Source organism: Physeter macrocephalus, chromosome 21, assembly GCF_002837175.3.
Source record: "Physeter macrocephalus isolate SW-GA chromosome 21, ASM283717v5, whole genome shotgun sequence".
NCBI classification, from domain to species: Eukaryota; Metazoa; Chordata; class Mammalia; order Artiodactyla; family Physeteridae; genus Physeter; species Physeter macrocephalus.
This window is the reverse complement of record NC_041234.1, coordinates 1,308,202-1,332,865: the sequence shown is the minus strand read 5'-3', so window position 1 is coordinate 1,332,865 and position 24,664 is coordinate 1,308,202. Positions and strand designations below refer to the sequence as shown.

General features: G+C 41.9%; 1 protein-coding gene across 1 annotated transcript in view; it reads right to left on the bottom strand.

Annotated features, from left to right (window-relative positions):
- Window positions 1-24,664, bottom strand: part of REPS2 (RALBP1 associated Eps domain containing 2) — a 252,286-nt gene that overhangs the window by 161,440 nt on the left and 66,182 nt on the right. Inside the window, exons 2-4 of the mRNA XM_024115285.1 lie at window positions 15,373-15,496; window positions 4,336-4,484; window positions 1,599-1,725 (exon numbers count right to left, since the gene is read on the bottom strand). Coding sequence (XP_023971053.1) covers window positions 1,599-1,725; window positions 4,336-4,484; window positions 15,373-15,496 — 400 coding nt within the window. The remainder of the gene's footprint in view (window positions 1-1,598; window positions 1,726-4,335; window positions 4,485-15,372; window positions 15,497-24,664) is intronic.

The window sequence follows — 24,664 nt, the reverse complement described above, 5'->3', positions numbered from 1 at the left end:
TTTACCTCACTTTTTTTTTTTAAAGGCTAAGAAAGAATGAAAGCATGGACAACCTTGACACAGGCCGCTAAAAGAGTGAAGGAGAGAAGCAGGTCATTTCCTTGCCACTGGGGGAATGAAAGCCCAATTTGAATGGAATGAGGAGAAAATGGAGCATGAAGCAGAGAGAGCTGGTACAGACAGGTTTTTTAAGGAATACCAGAAAAAAAGAGTAGAACCTGGTGACTCGGTAGAACAAAAAACGACTCACCTGTGAATTAAAATCCAAAAACTAGGCACCATGCTAGGCATAGGACTCCAATTTCCAAACCCAGATGAAATTAAGGAAAAAAAACCCACTTCTAAAAATAGGGAAATTCGGCAGGAGAGACTATGAGGAAAATGAAGAAGTCTCAACCCCGTTTTGTTTCAGACACCAATGGGACACTCAGGTTCCAGGGGAGTGATTTTTCGTTCCTATCCCCCAACAACGTTATCTTGCATTTGCATAGGATTCAACTTCCAATCAGATTTTATACTCATGTTCTCGCTTATCCTCACAACACCCCTATAGAATACTATTACTCCATTTAAAAAGAGGAGAGGAAAATCATGGTTCAGAGCAGTAAGTGGTTTGCCCAAGGTCACATAGCTAGTCACATAAACCCTCACCTTCTGATTCCAATCAAAAGATTTTTCCATCATGCTACACCTGCTTCTCTTGGCAAGATTATAGTCTCTCTTTAGTCCAGCCTAGCACACATTTTTTTTTTTATCTGTGTCCCTCTAGAAGTCACCACTATTTTCAATGCAGCAAAAACCTGCAGAAACTGGGTCACTTTCAGTTACAGCTCACAGAATTTTTTAAAAAGGCGGGGAGGGGGGTAGTTAAGGATATCCAATTCTAGAATACCTTTAATTGGTCATATCTTAAACTAGGAACCTGAGCCCCACAAGGACAAGATGCTGCAGTGAATTTATGGAGCTTTAAGCATTGCAGCCTAGGGAGTCAACTCTGCAAGTCATTCTCAGAACCAACTAACGTATTCTACCACTAACATGGCCAGCACAATGCAAATGTGAGCAAGCAGGCAACCCCACAACTGGGCACTTCACACACCTGAGCACAATGCCTCCCCTGGCATTTCCCTTATTCTTATTCCCAAACACAAGAGGTAAATATTTTCATTTATGTGCTCAGTCTTTAAAGGTTGAATCAACTCTTCTGCAGAGTTCTATTTTTTAAGTAGTTTCATAAGAGCAGTTATCATATAAATATGTTTGGTAGGTTTGCAGAAAGGAATAACAATTCCAAACCAATACAAATCCTTCATGTGCTATGTTCCTGTGTAATGAAATTTGTATATGAAGGATTAAATCATCTAAATCATTACCTGCAAGTCTAAAGATGAACTAGTTTGTAGGACAGAAAACAAGGCATTACTAACACAGATTTCATTTTATATTTTTTTTGAACCTTGCTTGAGAGTATAAAATTAAATTGAGCCCTGTCTCCAAAGCCAGAGGTAATTAAGTAAGGAGACTGAGCAGCTGGTGGCGTTGCTGCCCGATAGATGAAGGAGCCTCGAAGACACTGCCTGGGACAGCTGGCCTCTTACCTGGATGCATCTGCTCCGTGCTGCTCCGCAGTTTGCTGTAGCCATGGCTCAAGGGTATCCTCTGGTAATGAGGCGGGGAAGAAGGAGGGGAGGCGAGGGGTGACATCGTGGGAGACTGCGTTTCCTGCTTCAAAGAACCAGAGCAGAGTTCAGAGACGATCACTCAAGGAGCCTGGCGCTCTGAGCTGCAGTTATGAAGTATAACGCAACTCTACTGCCAGTAAGCCGGCTGCTTTAATAAATGGAGGAGATGTTTTCTCAGAAACGCAGCTTGGTTAAAAAGCAGTGTCTAAGGATTCAAAAGTCTCCCAGAGAACAGTCTCGCCGGAGCTCAGTTACCGAAATTACTAAAACAAGCCTGAAACACTTCCAGTTACTCCAATAATATTTTCCTTGGGGAAACGAAAGACACTGATCACATGAAATAACATTCATACTCCCCAATTTTGATCTCTTCGTGAATAGATTCAATTTTCATTCATTAATAAAGGCTCCTATTTGCTGGATTTACACTTATCAAGTCTTCCAACGATGTGGATTTTTTTTAATATTTTAAATGGTTAATGCTAAATATTCTAGGAGCTGGCTAGCCAAAGTAAAATGCCAGCTTTTTTTTTTATACTGAGAAATTGCAAAACAATTCATTATGGGTAAACCACCCCAACTAGCCTATTCCTAAACACTAGGATGGAGCTTTAATAAACTACAATTCAAATCTCAACTCGAATGTGAACTTTATGTAGGACCCCAGGCAAGACAAGCAACCTGCTTACTCGGCTACTGGGTTTCCTCCTTTTTTTTAATGCTACCAATAGACTGGTAACTTTGGAATACCCAAGTAATAAGGAAACAGTACTTTTCATCAATATAGAGACTACATAGGTGCTCTTAGTCAAAATAATAATAATAATGCAATCTGAGATACTAATCAAGTACTCTTTTTCAAGTAAAAGAAAAGAATATTTGCTTTGAATTGTAAGCTCACACCCACAGACTGGGTGGGCCTAGCATAAACCCAGCCTGAAGTGAAAGGATGTGTCCTCAATCACGCAGCCAGGGGATGGGCCTGGAAAGTTCCCAGGGCATCCAACCATCCTGGGATAGTGGACCCTCATTCCTCTCCAAATGCTGGTGGGAAAACATGCCAAAGAGTATTGGGTGAAGATTCTGATACAGGCATACCTCATTTTATTGCACTTCACAGATATTACTTTTTTTTTTTTTTTTAACAAATTGAAGGTTTGTGGCAACGCTGCATCGAGCAAGTCTATTGGCACCATTTTTCCAACAGCATTTGCTCACTTCACGTCTCTGTGTCACATTTTGGTAACTCTTACCATATTTCAAACTTTTTCATTACTATTGTACTTTTAAGGTAATCTGTGATCAGTGATCTTTGATGCTACTACTACTTGCTAAGATGACAGCAGTTTTTAGCAATAAAGTATTTTCTTAATTAAGGTATATACGCTGGAGTTTTTTTTAGCCCTAATGCTCTTGCACACTTAGCAGACTACAGTATAGTGTAAATGTAACTTCTGTATGCACTGGGAAACCAGAAAGTCCTGTGACTCGCTTTATTGTGGCAGTCTGGAACCGAACCCGCACTACCTCCAAGGTATGTGCCTGTACACCTTTTTATCTAAATCCCTAATAAAAAATCAAATCAAATCAATCAATCAATCAATCAATCCCTGAAGAACTAGTTTAAAACATATGAGAATTATGAAAGCAACAGAACACGCTACACCTAACTTAAATATGAAACTTCTGCAATGATACCGCAAATATCCAGCATTATCAGGGTGAGCCATATACATTAGTTTTCCGACTTAATCCTCTGTCTTGCATTTGAAAATTTTTTGATTGGTCTTCCTAAACATAACAGATTTCTCTTCCTTATAGAAGATACTATAATTGAATATAATTTGACTTTTCTGCATAATTCAGTATCTTATCTTCATTGGAAGTATGGGATGTACCTTGATGCCCTGAGGGTTCACTAATGTGTAAGTCTATTTTACCTCTTCTTGATAGGCTCAGCCATCTGGAATTTACACTTTGGTCTCTACCAGTCACTGTCTGACTACTGCAAGTAGTGGTCTAATTTTAAAAGACCGTCCACCCTATTCTTGCTCCGGCTACACATGTAATGGCAGCATTTCCCAACATGGCACTCCAAACATGCTCCCCAAGAAGGGATTCCCTGGTGAAAGAAGTTTTAGTACATGCCGATCTCCAGGTCTCTTTATTGCAGGACTTCTCAGGGCCTTTACTGTGCTAATGTGCACTGTGAACGTCTATGACTGACTATTTAGCCTTTCCCCCAAGAATAGGCCATGAAGCAGCATTCTCCAAACATACTTAACCAGAGAAACCTTTTCCCCAGGTTTTTCTGGAAGAAAGGACTTATTAAAAACTCCTAGAAGTTACATCTCGAAGAACCCATTTGGAAATGGTGATTAGAGACATCAAATAAGTATATTAAATCGGTAGCCTTACTTGAGACACAATTCCACATTAAAGTAAGCTCTAAATGGCCCATAGGTGGCTCATGGTAATTTCTGTGCATCAGCCTCTTCTCCTTGCTACAAGGAAACTTTACTGGCTCACTTCCAAGTCTATAATTGTAACCCAAATGGTGCAATTCACTGGAAGCTTGACAGCAGCTAAGAGGCACTGCTCTGTGAGGATTCATGGTCAAAAGCAAACAGACATGCCTGATCAGACTATTTACCTGTTTATCCTCATCATCCATTCTTTTGAAGGTATTTTTTTCTGTGATTAAATATGGAATCTGAACTTTAGTTCCATGCAGCTCAGCCATGTTCCCAAACCGGATCTCAGCATCAGTTTTTGACATCATAAAGCGAGGCAGCGGCAGTTCTTTAGGAGCAGAATCAGAGAAGCTCAAGTGAGACTTTATTTGAAAACTGCAAAAAAGGGAACTCAATGGCCAAAAGATGAGTCACTTTTGAGGAAAAATTCCAGAACACTAAATATAGATTAAATTTGATCTCAACACAATGAGGACTCCTATAATAATGTCATAATAGAAAAATGCTACAGTTTAACACGGTATCCTGGCTCGACATTTTTAAATACTGTTGCATCATCGCAGAACAAATTCAGGTTTTGGACAGATCTCCCACTTCAGCCTTCAGTTTGGCACCAAGAAAAAGGATGTGACATCGTAGAAATCAGTATCAAGTGACAAACAGTAGGCAGTCAGAACTTATATAGTGCTTATTATATGCCAGATACTGTACTAAGATCTGCAAATATTAACTCATTTAATCCTCACAACTCACTACAGTAAGATGATCATTAGCCTCCTTTTACAGATGTGGAAACAGACCAGAAGGAGCTAAGAAGACACAGCTCATCTGTGGCAGAGCGGGCTCTTCACCAGCCAGTGCTGCTGACCTACAGAAAGGCCCCTCATTCCCAGGACAAACTTACTGCATAAAACACTTTCTCACCTTATGTCACTGCTTAAAGAATTTTCACACTCAATCTCCAGTTGTCTTTTTATAATGGAATAAGGAAAATGGTATAAAGTTAGAGCAATCAGTCCAACGTTCAGTCAGATTCTCCTGTCAAAACCATTAGCTACACTCTATGCCACAAAGAGCGGAAACCCAACTGTCTGGTATATTTACTTAGCTTTCAAATTTCTAACAAAACTATTCTGAAAACAGAAATGATACTTTGGCACACTTCGAGTTCTCAGCACAGCAAATCACACACAACACAGCACGAAGAATGCCAAAAATGGGTATAATATTCTGGATTAGGCATAATGATTTGCATCTGGATCCATTGTTCGGAATAATACTCATCAGTGTGCCTCTGCCTTCCCTTAGCTCCCTCTCCCAAAAACACAGCTGCACTTCCAATGATTGAAGCTGTGCTAAAGCCAGAAAACCTCTTAGCAACAGCAAGCAGTATCCCAGCTCCCCAGGCAAAGAAGGCCCCTGGTTCTCTAATATCCACATCATGTTTATTTTCAGTTGCTATGTCCACATTTGATTTAAAGAAGTAGGCAATGTGACAAATCCCTGCGTGATCAATCAGCCAAGGGCCCAAGAGACATAAATAGAATAACCAATCTGGAAAATTAAAGCAAGACTTTCCTCTAAAGACAGGATGGCCACCATTTTTAATGTTTTACTCTTCCCTAAGCGTGGCAGCTCTCCAACACTCAAGGCAGGAATGGACTTCAAAAGAAGAAAGGCAAGAAAAAAAGAAAGTCTACATTCTTAGTAAATCAAATATCAGCTAATCCTATGGTTCTCTTCTCAGAAAGGTATTTGTTTCAGCTCAGTCTGCAAAAAGGATCTAAAAAACATGGAACGAGATCACATAAAATAATTTGCACTCTAATCTGCCCATGAGAGGATGATGCTACTTCCAAGCCCTATTTGAGGGAGAAAAGAAGTAAATGCTTGGCATTTGTAAGCTCCCTGACCAGCGTTTCACTGGTGTTCAACAGATAACTCTGGTAACAATGGAACACAAACCCGGCTGATGAATATCAACTATTACACTAGAGCCCCCAGCTGTCCTTTAGGACACCGTCACGTCACACATTCTCCTTCCCTGGCTATGGCATTTCTCCAGAATTGTTCACCTGGGAAAGAACCTCCCTCCCCGCAGATAGCAAAAGACAAAATACAGCTGAATTTCTCTCATACTTTCTTTGTTTACGAGGTTTTAAACAACTCTCACTTAACAGAATTGTAACCATATATAATGATATCCCTATCATTGAAAAGTTTAATGAAGGTGCTATTTTTCTTAAGCTGCTGCAAGTGTTTTTTTTTTAACGCTGCAAGCTTTTAAAAAGTGAAAAGTAGGGCTTCCCTGGTGGTGCAATGGTTGAGAGTCCGCCTGCCGATGCAGGGGACACGGGTTCGTGCCCCGGTCCGGGAAGCTCCCACATGCCGTAGAGCGGCTGGGCCCGTGAGCCATGGCCGCTGAGCCTGCACATCCGGAGCCCGTGCTCCGCAACGGGAGAGGCCACAACAGTGAGAGGCCCGCGTACCGCAAAAAAAAAAAAAAAAAACAAACAAAAAAAGTGAAAAGTAAAACTCTAGTTTGTCGATGTTCAGTGTTGTTTCCTAGTCATGTGTACACCAAATTTAATAGTGCAACTTTATTAGAAAATTAATCAATAAGGTACCTGCTATCCAGTGATTTATGTCAAGTAATCACAGGAGAAGATTTATTTGTAGTAGCTGTTCAGAATCTTTTCTCCCAAACTGAATTAACACCCGGAAACACATCAAGAGTTCAAATGAAATACTGATAGGGACCAAGGACAGACACATTGAGCATAGCAATCATTTGTTTCATAATGGTATCTTACGTTGTATTCTTTGAACACAGAAATGCTTTGTATATTAAAGAGAAATGACTATTTTTCCCTTCCACAAAGAAAACTATGCCTCTCCTTTTTTAAACATGTGCCCCTCTAAGGGAAAAAAATCCTTTGCTTTCCCATGTTTGATGGAGTCATGAATATAAGAAATACTTCAATCTCCTCAATCCATTAGAAGAAACATAAGCAGCATAAATGCAGTAACAAATGGCAAATTACAAAGTGGCAGCTGCTGTGCAGTGTCCTCCGACGATGTCCACTGGAAATATAATGTCAGCCACATATATCATTGTAAATTGTGTAGTAGCTACATTACCAAATAAAATGTTAAGTGAAGAAGCCAGTGACAAAAATACAAATACTGCATCGTTTCACTTACATGAGGGATCAATCGTCAAACTCATAGAAACAGAAAGTAGAATGGTGGGTGCCAGGGGCCGGGGGTGAAACGGAGTGGGGAGTTGTTTAAGGGGGGCGGAGTTTCCATTTTGCAAGGTGGGGAGATTGGTCGCACAACAATGTAAATATACTAAACACTACTGATGGTCACACAACAACGTCAATATACTAAACACTACTGGACTGTACACTTAAAAATGGTGAAGATGGTAAATTTTATGTTGTATATATTTTGTCACAATTAAAATTTTTTAACGTTAAAAAAGCACAAAAGATACAGGTGAAATTAATTTAGTATATTTTAACCCAATGTTATAGATTACAGCTTGTGATCAAGATAAAAATTAATATAATAGTTTACATTCTTTTTTCAGACTAATGGTTCAAACCCCCATGTGTACTTACCTGTACCACAGACCTCAATTCAGATACACCACATTTCAGGCACTCAGGCGCTGCAGTAGTGTGACTACTGGCTACTCTACTGGAACAGCACAGTTTGGCTGATGGTTGCTATGAAGGAATATGGCCCATTATGGCCAGAAATCTGGATTTGACTAAGAAATACTATAATGTTAAACGTTAACAACTAACTGATTTCTTCTTAAATTATGTAAGAAGTATTCTGTATGGAGGGATGATTTATATAAAGCTTAAGTGTATCACTTGAAGACTTTTAACAAATGTATATATAAGCTCATAGCAAACACCCAAATTAAGATACATTTCCATCATACAGAATTTGCCTTCATATCCTTTTCTAGTTAATCCCCTCGCCTTGTCCCACTTAGCAACCTATTCTAATTTCTAAATCCACAGATTACCTTTGCCATTATAGAACTTCACATAATGGAATCATACAATATTAATCTTTGTGACCAGCTTCTCTGACCAACACTTTGTCTGTGATAATCATCCAATGTACCACATAATCATCCAAAGACATAGTTCATTCTTTTCCATTGCTATGGAATAATCCATTTTTTATGAATATATTGAAATTTTTTAAATCCAGTCTCCTGTGATGAACATTTGGGTTGTTTCCAGTTTGGAGCCATTAGGAATATAGACGCTGTGAACATTCTTATAAATGGTTTTTGACAGACGTGAATTCATTTATCTTGGGGATATACCTATGGACCACATTCAACCTGCTGCCTATTACTATGTACAAAATAAGCTATAAGGATGTATTGTACAACAGAGGGAATATAGCCAACGTTTTATAATAACTATAAATGGAGTATAACCTTAAAAAATTGTGAATCACTATACCATATACCTGTAACTTATATAATATTGTACATCAAGGTATACTTCAGTTTTAAAAAATAGTATTACCATTAAAAAGAGAATGGGTTTTACATTTTTGAATGTTTGGAAAACATCAAAAGAAAAATATTTCAGGACGTGAAAATTAAGAAATACAAATTTCAGTGTCCATAAATAGTTTCACTGGAACACAGCCACACTCTTTTGTTTACGTATTGTCCACTTCTGCTTTCACAGTTCTGGGGCAGAGTTGGATATTTGCAACAAAGGCCATTCGGCTCACAAAGCCTAAAATATCCACTACCTAGCCCTTTACAGGAAAAGTTGCTGACCCCTGTCTTACACAATACAGTGGTTCAAGTAAAATGTAGTCTTACTAAAACAGTACAGTTGCATTTAATGGAAAAATATTTTACATTACTTGAGTTTTTTATTTAAATTTTAAATAATTTAAATTATTAATTTAATTAAAAATTCAATTCCTCACTCGCACTACACACATTTTTAATGCTCAATAGCCAGCCGCACGTGGCTAGTGACTACCATATGAGACAGCACAGTTTAGATGCTTGGCCAAAAAACACTACAAGGCAGCTACTATTGGTACACCCCTTCTCCAGGTGAGCCATTTAAGCTCAAAGAGATTAAGAAACTTGCCTGAGGGTATACAAATAACGTGAAGGAGCAGGGATTCAAAATCAGGTAGTCTACTGCTAGGGCCTACACTCTTAGCCACTAGGCTACACTGTCATCCTGAAAATTAAAATAGTCTTTGTATTGCAGGTTTGAACATTCAGGCTGAAACTGTGGCGTTTCAGAGGGGAAAATGGTCTAGAGAAAATCTACTGGAATTATCCACATCTTACAGGTGAGGAACTAAGCCCAAGAAGGGGAGAGTGGGTCTTGTCTTACTCATGCAGCAAAATGGAGGCATAGCTCCAGCCTTAACAACACTCCTGGCCTCCTGGGGCTCCCTTCTCTTCCCACTACTTTTCGTCACCTATTCATTTATACCAGTTACTTATAGGTTAACAAAAATTAATGACAACGATGTTCAGTAATTCCAAAGTAAAGCCGAACCCACACATTTTCCTTAAGTTACTTTGGAAAAACATCAGGTTGGTCTTACTAACCCAAACCTGAGTTGATCAAAGCCTTATAATCGCCTACCTGCACTATCCACCTGTTGATTTGGAAAAACTTGTTGCTAATTTGGAAATGGGAAGCTAGATAGCTAGATGAGCAGGCGAAGGCTGGAGTGGGAAGGCTGATCTTATAATTTTTTGGAGGGGTGATGGTAAGTTACAATTATCCATTATCAATTTCATAAAAGAGCATTTAACAAAAGGAAACCAAAAAAACCATCTTAAAATTGAACACATGTCCTTTTATAAATAACTCACTCCTTTGTCCTAATTCTTTCTCCTTTCCCTATAGACTGTGCCAGACTACCACCAGGTCAGGAATGAGGACCACAGCCCTAGAAGCCACACGAATCACATTATTGCACTACTGGGGTTCAGAGACTCCCCTTTAAAGGGGCTGTGGAAAAAAATCAAGGGGTCTGTCATGTTGGATAAGAAAGTAAATTACATCTTTATTCTCCCTACCCTAACCATAAGTTAGCATTTCTTTCGATTAGGAATGTAAGCAATGAACTGCTGTAATATCGTTAGCAGTGCTTGCAACTTTGTCACCCGCCGAAATCAGATATTTTTATATCACATTACAGTTGCTGTGGACATCCTGAAGTACTGTTTATGTTCATCACTACTCTGAAAGTATGCTAGTTATTTGGATCACAGATCTTTTATTTAATACATTAATAAAGAAGCATGTATATTGCTATATAACAACTTTTTTAAATACCTCAGTTTTAATTTCAAAATACAGTTGACCCTTCAACAATGCAGCTTTGAACTCTGTTGAGTCCACTTATATGTGGATATTTTTCAAGAGTAAATACTAGAGAACTACACGGTCTGCGGTTGGCTGGGTCCATGGAGGTGGAAGAACCGCAGATATGGAGGGCCGACTATAAATTATACATGGATTAACCCTCCAGTTGTTCAAGGGTCAGTTTTAATTGGTTTCCTTTATAATCCCACATCGTTGTACGCATTTAAAATATTACTCCAAAACAGAGACGCAGATGTCGAGAAAAAAACGTATGGCTACCAAGGGGGGAAGTGGGGGGGGGGTTACGAATTGGTGGATTGGGATTGACATAGATACAGTACTATGTATAAAATAGAGAACTAATGAGAACCTGCTGTATAGCACAGGGAACTCTACTCACTGCTCTGTGGTGACCTAAATGGGAAGGAAATCCAAAAATGAGGGGATATATGTATAAATATACCTGATTCACTTTGCTGTACAGCAGAACTAACACAACATCGTAAAGCAACTATACTCCAATAAAATTTTTAAAAAAAAAACAAAAACAGTATCCCAAGAAGGGGTCCACAAGCTTCACACTGCCAAAGGGGCCCATGGCACCAAAAAGCTTCAAAACCCTACTCTTGACCCTGCTACACCTTCCCTCAGTCCTCATACCCACGCTTGGCCTGTCTTCGGAAAGGAGGAAGGTACAGGAGCTCCCAGGGCAAACGTTCGCACGTGGTTTCCTCTGCAGGAATTCTCTGCTGGCCCTGAACTTAACACCCGCCATCCGCCCTTCTAAGTCAGCTTTCACCAAACGTGTCGCCCCAGCTCCCACTAGGGTGAGGCCAGAGAGAAGCCTGGGGCCAGCCCTCTCAGGGCCCTGGAAAGGCAGTGTCAGCACTTGCAGGGCCTGGGGAGCGAGCGCCCCCTACAGTTATACGCCCTGGGCGCCTCTTGCCTACCCCCAGTTCAGGCGCAGATGTGACCAAATCTGTACTCAGAGGTTAAGCAAAGCTCCTGAAAATACTCCACCCACCTGTCTTTAGAAGTGACTCTCAACCCTGGATGCACAGAAGAATCACCTGGGGAGCTCTGAAAATCCCCGCGTTCAGGCCACACCCCAGGCTAATTTAATGATAATTTCTGCAGGTGGCCCCAGGTACTTGTAATTTTTATTTTGCATTTAAAGTTACCCAGATGATTCTCAAGTGCAGACGAGGGTGGGAACCAAAGCCTGAGAAAGATGACTTCTGTAGGCATCCCTCAGGAGTTCCAGGTGAGCCTGAATTCCAAATGTTTGAGTTTAAAGAGTGGCAGCTGATTAAGACTCGCTCCCCATGCATAGGCATTTATGTCTTCATTCATTCAGTCAGTCATTCATTCATTCAACAAACATGCTCTGAGTACCCACAAGGCCCCTCAGTGCAGGGATTACCAGATGCTCCTCCCTTCCCCTTGGACTTGCAGACTGCTGAGGAAGACAGACAAAAAACTCCTCAAACCTGTAAAGGAGTATTTACAAACTGTGATAAAAGGGCTATGAAGGAGCAGGCTGTGAGAGAGAATAAAGTAGGGAGGGGACTGCCACATTATCTAGCATTATCTAACAGGCCAATCCAAGGATTAACTAATTCCCAAGGGATGTGTGCTTTTTAAGTTACTATTTACTCTTGATTAGGCATTTTACAATTCTGAAAGGGTAGATATTAACTTGTAGAAAACTGTTAGCTAACAAATACTTCTTGTCTGACAGCAATGCAAATGAATTTTATCTTAGAAAAGAGTATAATAACCCAGTTACAGTTTTATTGTGCTGTAGGGCATTAATCAATTTTATATGTAATTTAGCAATCTTATTCCAGCATTCTTTCTTTCCATGACTATAAATACTTCTGACTTTCTTGAACCAGCTTTACTACATGCTGGTTCCTTTGTTAATGAATTAATTTGACAGGACATACTTTAGATAGGATGGTGGGGACAGCCTCAGAATCCTGAAGAATAAGGAGGAGGAGCCAGCATGGGAAGGAGAGGGGGAAGAACAGACCGCTAGCAACCCAACACCTTGACATAACATATGGTCTTTCCTACAACAGGAAAAGAGGTGGCCCAGAAATGGCTAGAAGGCCAGTGAGGCTGGCAGACAGACTGCAAGCAAGAAGAAGAGGTTTGAGATGAGGATGGAGAAGTAGGCAGAGACTAGGTTATGCAGGGCCTTACAGATCAGTGTAGGGACTTTGAACTTAGCACTATGTACAATAAGCAACCACTGGGAGGGTTTCAAGAAGCTGGATAAAATGATCTGGTGCCTATTTTGAAAAGACCACTCTTACCGCTGTGTGGGAAAAGAGACTGGAGTAGAGACGAGAGAAGGCCAAGAAACCAATGACAAAATCATCGTGGTGCTCAGGTGTGGCTGCAGGTGGCCTGGTCTAGCAGAGACAGAGAGATGGAGGGAATGGGCAGTGGATTTTGATGGATTAAACTGTGAATGAGGGAAAGGGGGGAATCAAGAAGGGCTTCTACCCACATGCTGTGCAGTACAGCCAAAAAATCAGAAAAAAAAATATCAAAAAAAAAAAAAAAAAAAGAATGGCTTCTAAGTTCCTGGCTTAAGCAACTGCATATGGTAGCGGTATTCAGCAAAATGAGAATGGCTAGGGGTTAGAGGTTAACATACACACAGGCACATGTCATTCATGAAATAAGAGTATGACTCTTACAGAAGGAAGGGTAGGCTCACAACTCCTTGGGTGTGATAGGGCCTTTTAGAGGTAGTAGCTTTTCAGATTAGCTTCTCAGAGAGCATTCTCTTTGGCCTTCAAGGTTTGTGTCATCAAACATTAAGCTAATGGATTTCAAGCAACAAATCGGAAAATGCTATGTAGCAGCTCAAAGTTTGGCCCAGTCTTGCCCTCATCCTTACTCAACATATGCTGGCTGCAAATAACTATCATTTAATAAATCTTTAAATGAAGGAAGAAAATTCAGAATTAACTCTGAGTATATTTAAACCCTCAGAGGTAAAAGGCAGCATCAGGATTTATAAAATACAATGGAGAAAGCCTTGTATTTGGGAAAAGGGTTAATCCTTTACACAAGTGATAACAGTCCATCCCTTCCACCCCCTCCGCCCAGGAAATTAAGCTGTATATCTGAGCACAAATCAGGTAAAAGACTTCAGTGTAACCAAATATAAGCAACAAAGGTGTCAGAAGTTTATTCTTTTATACAACAAAGCAGCTCTTAACTCTTCCAGAAGATGAAGTTGGGGGATATTACAATAAAGCTTAATGACCATTTACAATGGAATGGAAACTATCGGTGCCTACCACAAATCAAAATTCAGTGAGCTGTCACTTTGCACTAATCACAGCAAGTGAATGATAGCAGTGACCGTTAGACACCAAACCAGCCACTGAAATAATACTTCATCATGAAACCTATTTTGGAACCAAATTTTCTAATACTGAGGGATGCTTTGGGGGGTCAGATTTTTCTTCCCATCCGGAAAACATCCAGGATTACAGATTAGAGTCAGCACCTTACTAAACAGAAAGAATCATCCAGAAGAGGCTACTCTGCATAGCAATGAAGAGCACGGGAACTGGAGGCTGAGCTCCTGGCTAGAGCTGGTTAGAACCTTACAATCCTTAGGCAGGTTACTCAACCTGACCCACCGCAAAGCAGGAATCGAGCCTTTATTCCATTAAGGCACTGAGATTTCAATGGTACTTGTTATCACAGCTTATCGAAGGCAATGCAAACTGACACAATTATCTAATTTAGGTAGATGTCTTGAGGACTAAATGAGACAGTGTCTGGCACCCACTAAGCCTTTAATAAAGATTAGCAGGATGATTGCGGCCTCCTGATGGTCAGTGTAAAAAGGCTTCATTTCCCATAGTCAAGCTATCAGAATCTTCTCTGCTATTTGCAGCTGTCCTACAAGGTTGTCATGGACTAACCATAAATCCTCTACCCACGTCGAGGTCCACCAGGGACTTCACAGAACAGGTAGGAACAGTTGAGTGATTTTTACCTCAAAATGAGGAAAAGGACAAAGTTCCTGCATAGCTGTGTGGCCATAGGAAAGTAATCCATATCAGGGTGAACTAAAAAAGGACCTCAACACATCCACTGAATAATCACCTTCTTTAAACAGCCTGGTAAAACCAGTACTGAAGCAGTGCAAATGATGCTAAGAGTTTGGGGCTTTACTTTTTGTTTAAGTGCTCAAGTATGTCGCGGGTTGGAGGCAGGGATAGCAAGGTAAGAAAATGGTAAATCAAAACTCTGAGAAGATAAATTCATTCTGAAAAAATTTTGGTAGCCCCCGAGTACTTAACAATCATGAAAATAGTGCTTTGGGAATTGGGAGATTAAACGATGATCATACCTGACATGCCTGGCAGGGAAAGAAGAGAGACAGAAGGGGCAGTTCCGCTCAAATTCTTCCAGTTACTCAGCGCTAATAGAGCCTTAAACGACATTATAGATTCCTCGAGTGGAAAATTAAACGGTCTTATTATTTTGCCACAGGCTCTAGAATCCCCGTCCCAATCTTTTCCGGCTAAAGAAAGAAATCTATTTTTAACTTCAAGTGAGTTAAAAGGAACCAATCTCAGGTCACTCTCTGAATTTTTTTCTCATTAAAAAAAAAAAACACAGTAAGATACCTGGTAAGTTTTATTTTACTTTAAAGAAGAGTTGGAAGAAGAAAGGAAAAATTCCACAAATGCTTATAGAACAGGCCTTAAGCCCACTAAAAATGGTTCTCATAAACAGGAAATCTGTCATGGATGATAAAATGTATCAATGGGAGATACTTACCACATTTAATACTCTCTATCCGCACGGGGAGGCCAGACTGTGCTGCAGCAATTAATTTCAGGGCAACGTAAAACTGTGTTGGACCAAAATAACCAACCCGCTTGGCACCACAGAGTTCTGTGATCTGAAAACAGACAAGAGAAGGGATGCTGAAAACTCCATTTCATAACAGCAAAATGAGACAAAATAGATTATGAAATCTCAAGGATTTCACGGGGTAACTAACCAAAAAGTCCCTGGAGAACCTACGGGTACACACGCTGGTTGGATTCTTTTTCCTCCAGTTTGCAGGGAGGTTTTCAATTTGGATAATTCAATTCTACCTACGCGTGATGTTTCAGGACTGGGTGATTATTCCTCCTCTTTTAAAGATAAAAATAAAGGTGACAAAGGATGGCTGTTAAGCTTCTTACAAAAGAGTGACTTTTTCAGGGGGTGGATTGTAATATACAAAGTCTAAAGTCTAGAAAGTCACCGGGGTGAAAAGAGAACAGATTAGTCATCACCATTACTTGTGGATTATCCTAGTTGATCGAAATTAAAAGTGAGTTCATCATTTTTTTAATGATTTTTTAAAATTTATTTTATTTATTTTTGGCTGCGTTGGGTCTTCGTTGCTACGCGTGGGCTTTCTCTAGTTGCAGTGAGCGGGGGCTACTCTTCGTTGCAGTGCACAGGCTTCTCACTGCGGTGGCTTCTCTTGTTGTGGAGCATGGGCTCTAGGCACGCAGCTTCAGTAGTTGTGGCACGCGGGCTCAGTAGCTGTGGCTCATGGGGTCCAGAGTGCAGGCTCAGTAGTTGTGGCGCACGGCCTTAGTTGCTCCGCAGCATGTGGGATCTTCCCGGATCAGGGACTGAACCCATGTCCCCTGCATTGGCAGGAGGATTCTTAACCACTGCGCCACCGGGGAAACCTGAGTTCATTATTTTTAAAGTTCTCAAGCAAAATGATTTCCTAAGCATTAAAATTACATCTTGAGTGCACACTTCAGAGAAAAAAAAGTACTATACACACAAATATTATCAAGATATTGCAATCTTTCATTTGCAGACCTTAAACTAACATGATATGTCCTATTGGTAGATTAAAAATAACAAATTAAATATTCAATGACTTTTTTTTTTTTTTTTGGCTGCGTTGGGTCTTTGTTGCTTTGCTCGGGCTTTCTCTAGTTGCGGTGCGCGGTCTTCTTGCGGTGGCTTCTCTTGCTGTGGAGCACGGGCTCTAGGCGCGTGGGCTGAGTAGTTGTGGCTCGCAGGCTCTAGAGTGCAGGCTCAGTAGTTGTGGTGCACGGGCTTAGTTGCTCCGCGGCATGTGGGATCAGGGGTCGAACCCGTGTCCCTTGCATGTGCAGGCGGATTCTTAACCACCGCGCCACCAGGGAAGTCCCTTCAATGACTTCTTTAAAGTTACTTCAAAGTAACAGATACTCAAACGTTCAAATAATAGTAAGTGGGGGTGAAGAAGTAAGAAGCACCCCCACTCCCTGTGCCCCAGAGGAAAACACTATACATTTCTTCTAGAAATGTTCTTGGCATATATATATAGCACACACCTGTTTTTCTTGTTGCTTATTCAAACTTTATGAAAATAGAATACCACATACTATTTTGCAACTTGCTTTTCATTTAGCATCATCCCCTGAATATTTTTCTCTAGCACACAGTTAAAATTACCACTTTAACAACTGCATAATATTCTGCTATAAAGATACACTGTGCATTTTTTATTATTATTCTTAGTTGGTCCTTTGGATAGAGTTTTAGATTTCCAATAATTAACCTCACAAACACTTTCAGAACAAACTATAAACAGACACTAAGTAATCTGAAGAAAATTCCTATTAAAATTCAACTGGGATGTCAACAAAAAATAGCAGAATAAGGGTCTCCAAAAATTCTCTCCTCCATTAGAGCAATGAGAAACCAACTAAAATGGACACAACTCTGGAAATTAACCAAAAGTCTGTAGCAATCCGGGGAGTGTTTATTCAAGAAAAACAGCTGAATCTCAGGAAGAACAGCAAGCTTTGTGGCATTTTAACTGGCCTTACTTCCACTCTCTCCCACCTGCATTCCAGGTATTTTCACTGTATTGCAGGCATCCCCAGCCTGCAGTCACAGTGAGACTGGCAGCCACAGAAGGAGTCAGGACAGAGCTGGGCTTTTTGGATGTGAAGACTAGTGCTTGTCAACAAACTTGGGTAGTTTTCGGCTATTATTTCTTCAAATATTTTTCTGGCCCTCTCTCTCTTTCTCCTGCTGGTACTTCTGGTACTTCCAGTAGCCCACAGTCCACCTCTCCTAGCCCTAGACTATGAACTGGGGTTGCGGGGAGTGAGTCCTGTCTTCTCGGCTAGACCCACTGAAAACAGAGCCTCCACCATGTGGAACTGGTGGGGGTGGAGAGGAAGAGGTCGTGGCTCAAAGGCTGCTGGCTCACTGTTCTTACTAAGATTTAGGAGATTTTCTTGAATAAATGTTTCTACATTTGCTGTATGTCTTCAGGTCAATTTCCAGAGACTTTAAATGATTATCCTTTACAGTTTTTACCAGTTAAGAGGCTGTATCACTGGAAAGAGGATCTGCTGAGTTTCTCACACTGCCATTCCAAAAGTCTCAACGCTCCCAGATTCATTCTTGAGTGGAGAAGCAATAGGGTGTTGTGGTAAAGAGAACAGTTCTTGGAGTAAATGACTCAGGTGTGGCTCCTGGCCCTAGCACCAACCAGCTACCTGTATAACCTAAGGCAAGTTACTTACCTCTTGTGCCTCTGTCTCCCCTTAAGTGTAAACAGGTACTTACCTCATGAAGGCTAAAGTAGTAGTGCCCACAATAGTGTCCATTCAATAAACATGCCATTGTCTGGTTTTTTGGTCTACTTGTTTATTTTGTTCCCATTCTAGCTGCATATTAGAATAACCTGAGGAGTTTTTGAAAAATAAAGAGACCTAGCCTCCATGCCCAAAGATTCTGCTTTAATTGGTCAGTGGTGTGGCCCAGGCATGGGTATGTTTGTAAAGCTCTCAAGGTAATTCTAATGTGCAGCCAAGGTTGAGAATCACTGCTCTTTGGTAATCTCATTCTTTCCCCAGGCTTCAGTGACCATCCAAATGCTAATGATCACCAAACCGCTCTCTCCAAACCTAACAACTCAGATACTTCATGCACTTTTCCAAAACCCTACTGGACATCTCTACGTGGATACCCTAAGCCATCTCAGACATAACATAAATTAAGTAAGCCCTACTCATTTGCCCCTCCCCACATATCCTTGAACCTGCAGATCTTCCAGCATCCCTCACCTCAGTTGCTGGCATCAACAATTCCATATCCCAAATCAGAAACTTATCTTCGAAGCTAACCACATCCACATCTATCACAGAACCATCTGCCAAATCAAGGCTATCTTCTCCTCTGCCATGCCTTAATCCTTCCTAATATCTCACCTGGCCATCGTGACATATTTTATTTTTTAATAGAATTCACACAAATTCATGTACAGGGACAGGTTTCTTTCTTAAAGTGTGACTTTCATATAATAGTGTGTCAGTTTTCCTCAGGTGTACAAGGAGGCATCAATACTTATTATCAGAATTTGTTTCTAGAAGAAATGTTGCTCTTGAAACAAACTTTTTTCCAATAATTTATATATTTAGCTTTTTATTGAAGTATATTCCTATAGAAAAGCATAATATACAAACAGAAAAGCATACAAATAAGTGTATAGTATGTAGTTAGATGTGTTTTCACAAATTGAATACAACTACATAACGAGCACCCAGATCAAGAAACAGGGACTTCCCTGGAGGTCCAGTGGTTAAGACTCCACGCTCCCAATGCAGCGGGCCCGGGTTTAATCCCTGGTCAGGGAACTAGATCCCACGTGCTGCAACGAAGATCCCGCATGCCACAGCTAGGACCCGGCACAGCCAAATAAATAAATGATTTTTTTTAAAAAAAGAAAGAAATCAAAACTTACAAGCCTCTAGAAGCCCCCCTTCGAAGCTCCTTTCAGTCACTACCCACCCGTCATTTTCCTAACTTCTAATACTAAAGATTAGTCTTGCTTGTTTCTAAACTTGTTTGTGACATTCTTCCAAGTTGTTGAGTGAAACTGTGGTTCACTCGTTTTTGTTGTCACTCAGTATTATTTATCCCCTGCCACTGGACATCTGTACGGTTTCCAGTTTGGGTGGGGCTTGGGGGGGAGTACTGAAAGTTCCAACCCTCTAACCATCTGGTCCCCTGGAAGCAGCCTCCAACCTTGCTACCTAGGGACTTTTCCAAAAGTCACCTCGTTAACATAACAAGACACCTTTATTGCTCTTATCACAGGAAATCCCAAGGGTTTTTGGAGCTCTGTGCCAGGAACTGGGTTGAAGAACAAATATATATTTCTTATTATAAAATCACATCACGAGAGGCCATTTGCATGTAACTGATTCTCTACTAGGCTAAGCTCCATGAAATAGGGAGATGTATGTCTTGCTCACCAGTTCCTTTCCCTGCCACGTTGATTATGCTTAATAAATAGTGGATGAACAAATAATTTTCTCGAACCAGTCTCTCCTCAGCTCATCTTCCAACTCCAGTTCATCCTCCATAGTGCCTGCATATCTGCCTTTTAAAAGCTAACAATACTGTTCTCATGCTTAAAGGCATCTCAGCCTGGATCCCCACCACCTCAGGACAAAATCCTATCTTCTTAGCGCAGCATTAAAGTTCCTTCCCAACCTGGCCCTGAGCAGCTTCTCTAGTTTCATCTCTGGACACACACACATGCACACAATTCTGCAGCTGCATTCAGCTTCTCCTGCTTTGCCAAGCACATCTTGACCTTTTACATTTCTGTGCCTAGGGTACATGGTGCAGAAGATCGGAAACTAAACAGCCTTGAAGTCAAGGTTGGTCAGGCTGAAATCTAGTTTCCTCGTATATATTGATAAAATAAAGATATTATCTCTCCCATAAGACTATGAGGGAAAAAATTAAATAATGTACTAAATGAACCTGATATGATGCTTAGCAGTGTTCAAGAATTGTTGGGTTCCATCCCATTCACCTCGACCTAGAACATCCTCACTCCCCACTAGATTAAACTCAAATGTTACTGCTCTGTAGCTCCTTCTCAAGTCACCAGGTATAGTCTCTTTTCCCAGTGTACTCTCTTGACTATTCAAATGTCTATAAATGTCTATCACATGATACATTATTGTCTTGGATTTGCTCCAAAATAAAAGGAGGAAAGGGAGTAACTGAAGAGTATGGGTGAAACAAGCATTACCAAGAGTTGAAAATGCCTGAAGTTGGGTGACGGGTTTGTGAGGGCTCATCCTCCTACTGTGTATGTTTGTATACATTTTGAAATTCTCCATGTTCAAGCTTTTTAATGTCTATTTCAGCAGTTATCAAATATTATAATTATCTGTTTATCTCTGCCTCCCATTAAAATGTCTTCTCTCCAAAGGCAATAGGTAACTTCTATTTATCTCCTAGCACAAGGATAGGCATACAGGATACAATCCAAAAAATTCTCCATCAAGTGAAAGAAGCAACCCTCACAAATAAAAAGTAATTGAGTTGTTTTTTGGTTTTTTTTTTTTTCTGGCTGCATTGAGTCTTTGTTGTTGTGTGCGGGCTTTCTCTAGTAGCCGTGAACGGGGGCTACTCTTCGTCGCACTGCGCGGGGTTCTCACTGTCATGGCTTCTCTTGTTGCGCAGCACGGGCTCTAGGTGTGCAGGCTCAGCAGTTGTGGCTCGTGGGCTCCAGAGCACAGGCTCAGTAGTTGTGGCGTACGGGCTTAGTTGCTCCGCGGCATGTGGGATCTTCCCGGACCAGGGCTTGAACCCGTGTCCCCTGCATTGGCAGGCAGATACTTAACCACTGCACCACCAGGGAAGCTCAAGTAATTGAGTTTTATAATACATTCCTTACTGTGAATAAATAAATTACACATCTTCAGATACAGGATTGCCTATACATGGAAAAAAACTAACATCATCAATATAGTTGTCTTGCAGAGTAATTCCTAATATTAAGAAATTGTAATCCTTGCCATGTGAACAATTTAACAACTATATTTCAGTCAGTGTTAATTTATTATCAAGGTAACCTTCCTTTACCATAACTATCACATAGAACTAGAAAAGCTCTTAACTAAAGGTAACTGAAATTGCTGCTAAAATATTCACTATGGTACTTCAAGACTAACACCCAAAGCTGGCATTAGTAAACCACCTCATTTACCATGGAATGTGTCCTTTGCTCCCATATACCAGTAGAATCACTGCTTCGTAGCCAATGTAGAATATACACACATAAGTGAGGTAAGCCCATAGGCCACTCTTCTTGCTCTTTGTACACCAAACCTCCATGAGACATGCCAAGAACTTTCTGAAATAGTCAAGCCGCAAGGATGATAAGTTATAGGCCTTTGGAACTTACATAAGGAATCTCGTAAGCTTGAGACTTCTCAGTCCAAAATGCAGGTTAATTCTGTACGTTTTTTTTTTCTTTATTGAGGTTCAAAATGTTCTAAGTCTGAATCCTCCATGGAAAAGCTCTAAATTGTGGGTAGAAATGTTTTAATGCAATCTAAAGAAAACACTGTGGTGCTTTATCCCAGATACTCAACTAGCAGGAGATATTTTATGTAACTGCTCCTTCAAACGGTCCCAGTTGCCAAGATTTTCTCAAAATAAAGAAAAAAATGAAAAGACTCCACTCCTCTTCTTTAGTCTAAACTCCAAACCTGCAACCCTCTCAGCTGGACCCATCTTAGGTTACACATTGTGCAAAGTTCTAACACACAACAAGAACCTATGGACTCATGTTTGTTTTCTCAGGTGGAAGGCAAGAGACGGGAAAAAAGAAAGGAATGGATGAAATCAACTTCCTCACAGCCTACAGATGTACGCTCAACTGTCGGGGTGCTGGACACGCATCAGAAAAATTCACTGACCATTTGGGAGGAACCTGGACCAAGTTCTGGAAGAAGATGGAAGGCCACTAAAATAGCTTCCCTCCTACCTAATCCTGAAAGATTAAGTGGCTGTGCTGAGTAATCAGTCCACACCCATTCCAGTTTGCCTGAAATAATACTTTCTTTCCGAGCCGAAATGTAATAAATTTTCAAAACTGTTCAAAGGTTTGAATAAGATTCCTCTTTCAAGTACTTTTAAAGACTTCCTCAGAGAGATTTAAAAATTCAAAGTCCTGGCGTGAGGGGTTGGAAGAATTCTCCAAGAACATTAGAGGACCCCTATTTTCTGTTCTCCCTCCTCCACAGCTCCCCAAGTTCAGAGTCTCTGCTCACAAACTTACTCCTTCAAGTCCGGCTCCCAGACTCCTGATACCTCACACACCATCCTCCACATTCCCTCCATGATATCTTATTAAAACAAGACCACCCCCCCAACTCAAGCAGGCTTCCGGGGCTCCTCGTGCCCTTTCTTGTAAAACCCAGAGCCCTAAGCATGGTTTTGAGGCCCTCCCATCTGGCCCAAACTACCTTTCCAACAAGCCTGTCTTCTCCTCACCCTGCATCCAAGGCTTCAGCCACTCCAGATGCCAACCGGTCCCTCAACACAGGACAGCCATGCAGGCCTCTCGGCACCTGGCATGTCTCCCACCTAGAAGCTGGATGTCTCCCCACTTCTTTTTTGTTTGTTTTTAAATGTTTCTTTCATTTCTTTCTTTTCTTTCCTCCCTCCTTTTCTTCCTTCCTTCCGGCTGCGCTGGGTCTTAGTTGCGGCACATGGGATCTTCGTTGCGGCACGTGGACTTCTGAGTTGTGGCGTGCGGACTTCTTAGTTGCAGCATGCAGACTCTTAGTTGCAGCATGCATGTAGGATCTAGTCCCCCGACCAGGGATCAAACCCAGGCCCCCTCCATTGGGAGCGTGGAGTCTTACCCACTGGACCACAGGAAAGTCCCCCCTCCCCACATCTTTACCCACCAGACTCTTTCTTCAAATCACCTCAAGACCAACCTTATCTTTGAAACCATAGTCAACTCCATTCTGTATTCCCATAGTCCTTTTCACTACTTTTCTGTCACATCACTAGCCTTTTAATAGAGCAAAATCAGTATTCTGGTCATTGTCTCCCCTGTACGCCATCTCTTTCCCATACCCCTCAAGTGCCCAGCACAAGGCAAGAGTTTATCTTTATCACTTGTATCCCACAGGACTTATATTTTACGATGCTTACTACATATTCGGTTGCTCAACGAATGTTTGTTGAATTAATTAGCTTTCACAGACCATAGTACCAGAATGCTCTTCTTTCTCTCATCTTGTAATTACTTTTACAAGTGACTGCTAAACGGGCTTTAGTCATCTCACACCAGAGCCCGAAGAGCTCCTGCAGGAATATAACAGCGTATTAGCTGCTCTGTCCCCTCCCAGCTCAGCTAGGAGGGACCAGGCAGGGTCAGAGAATGGGGAGCCGTTCCCCTGGCCCTCAGCCCCTTCCCCTGGCCCTCGGCCCCTACCCCTGGCCCTCGGCCCCTTGCCCTGGCCTTCGGCCCCTTGACCTAGTCCTCCTCGGCCCCTTGTCCTGGCCCTCGGCCCCTACCCCTGGCCCTCGGCCCCTTGTCCTGGCCCTCGGCCCCTACCCCTGGCCCTCGGCCCCTTGTCCTGGCCCTCGGCCCCTACCCCTGGCCCTCGGCCCCTTGTCCTGGCCCTCGGCCCCTACCCCTGGCCCTCGGCCCCTTGTCCTGGCCCTCGGCCCCTACCCCTGGCCCTCGGCCCCTTGTCCTGGCCCTCGGCCCCTACCCCTGGCCCTCGGCCCCTTGTCCTGGCCCTCGGCCCCTACCCCTGGCCCTCGGCCCCTTGTCCTGGCCCTCGGCCCCTTGTCCTGGCCCTCGGCCCCTTGTCCTGGCCCTAGGCCCCGACCCCTGGCCCTCGGCCCCTTCGCCTGGCCCTCGGCCCCTTCCCCTGGCCCTCGGCCCCGACCCCTGGCCCTCGGCCCCTTCCCCTGGCCCTCGGCCCCTTGACCTGGCCCTCGGCCCCTTGCCCTGGCCCTCGGTCTCGCAATCTAGATCACCTCAGTGGTGCTCCAGCCACTGAGCGTGCTAACAATGCATCACGGCCCTCTGCCTCCAGCCTCCTTCTGCTTAGCATAGCCCCAGGAGACGCCTGCCTCCACACAGGCCCCTCGAAAACAGAAATAAACAGGATTTAAAGTACATGTGTATAAGTTGTACCTCAGCCTCTCGGGAAACAGCTTAAGAGTCAGGTCCACTGTCCTGGGTTTTCCTTTCCCACTCATGTAAACGTTCTAAATA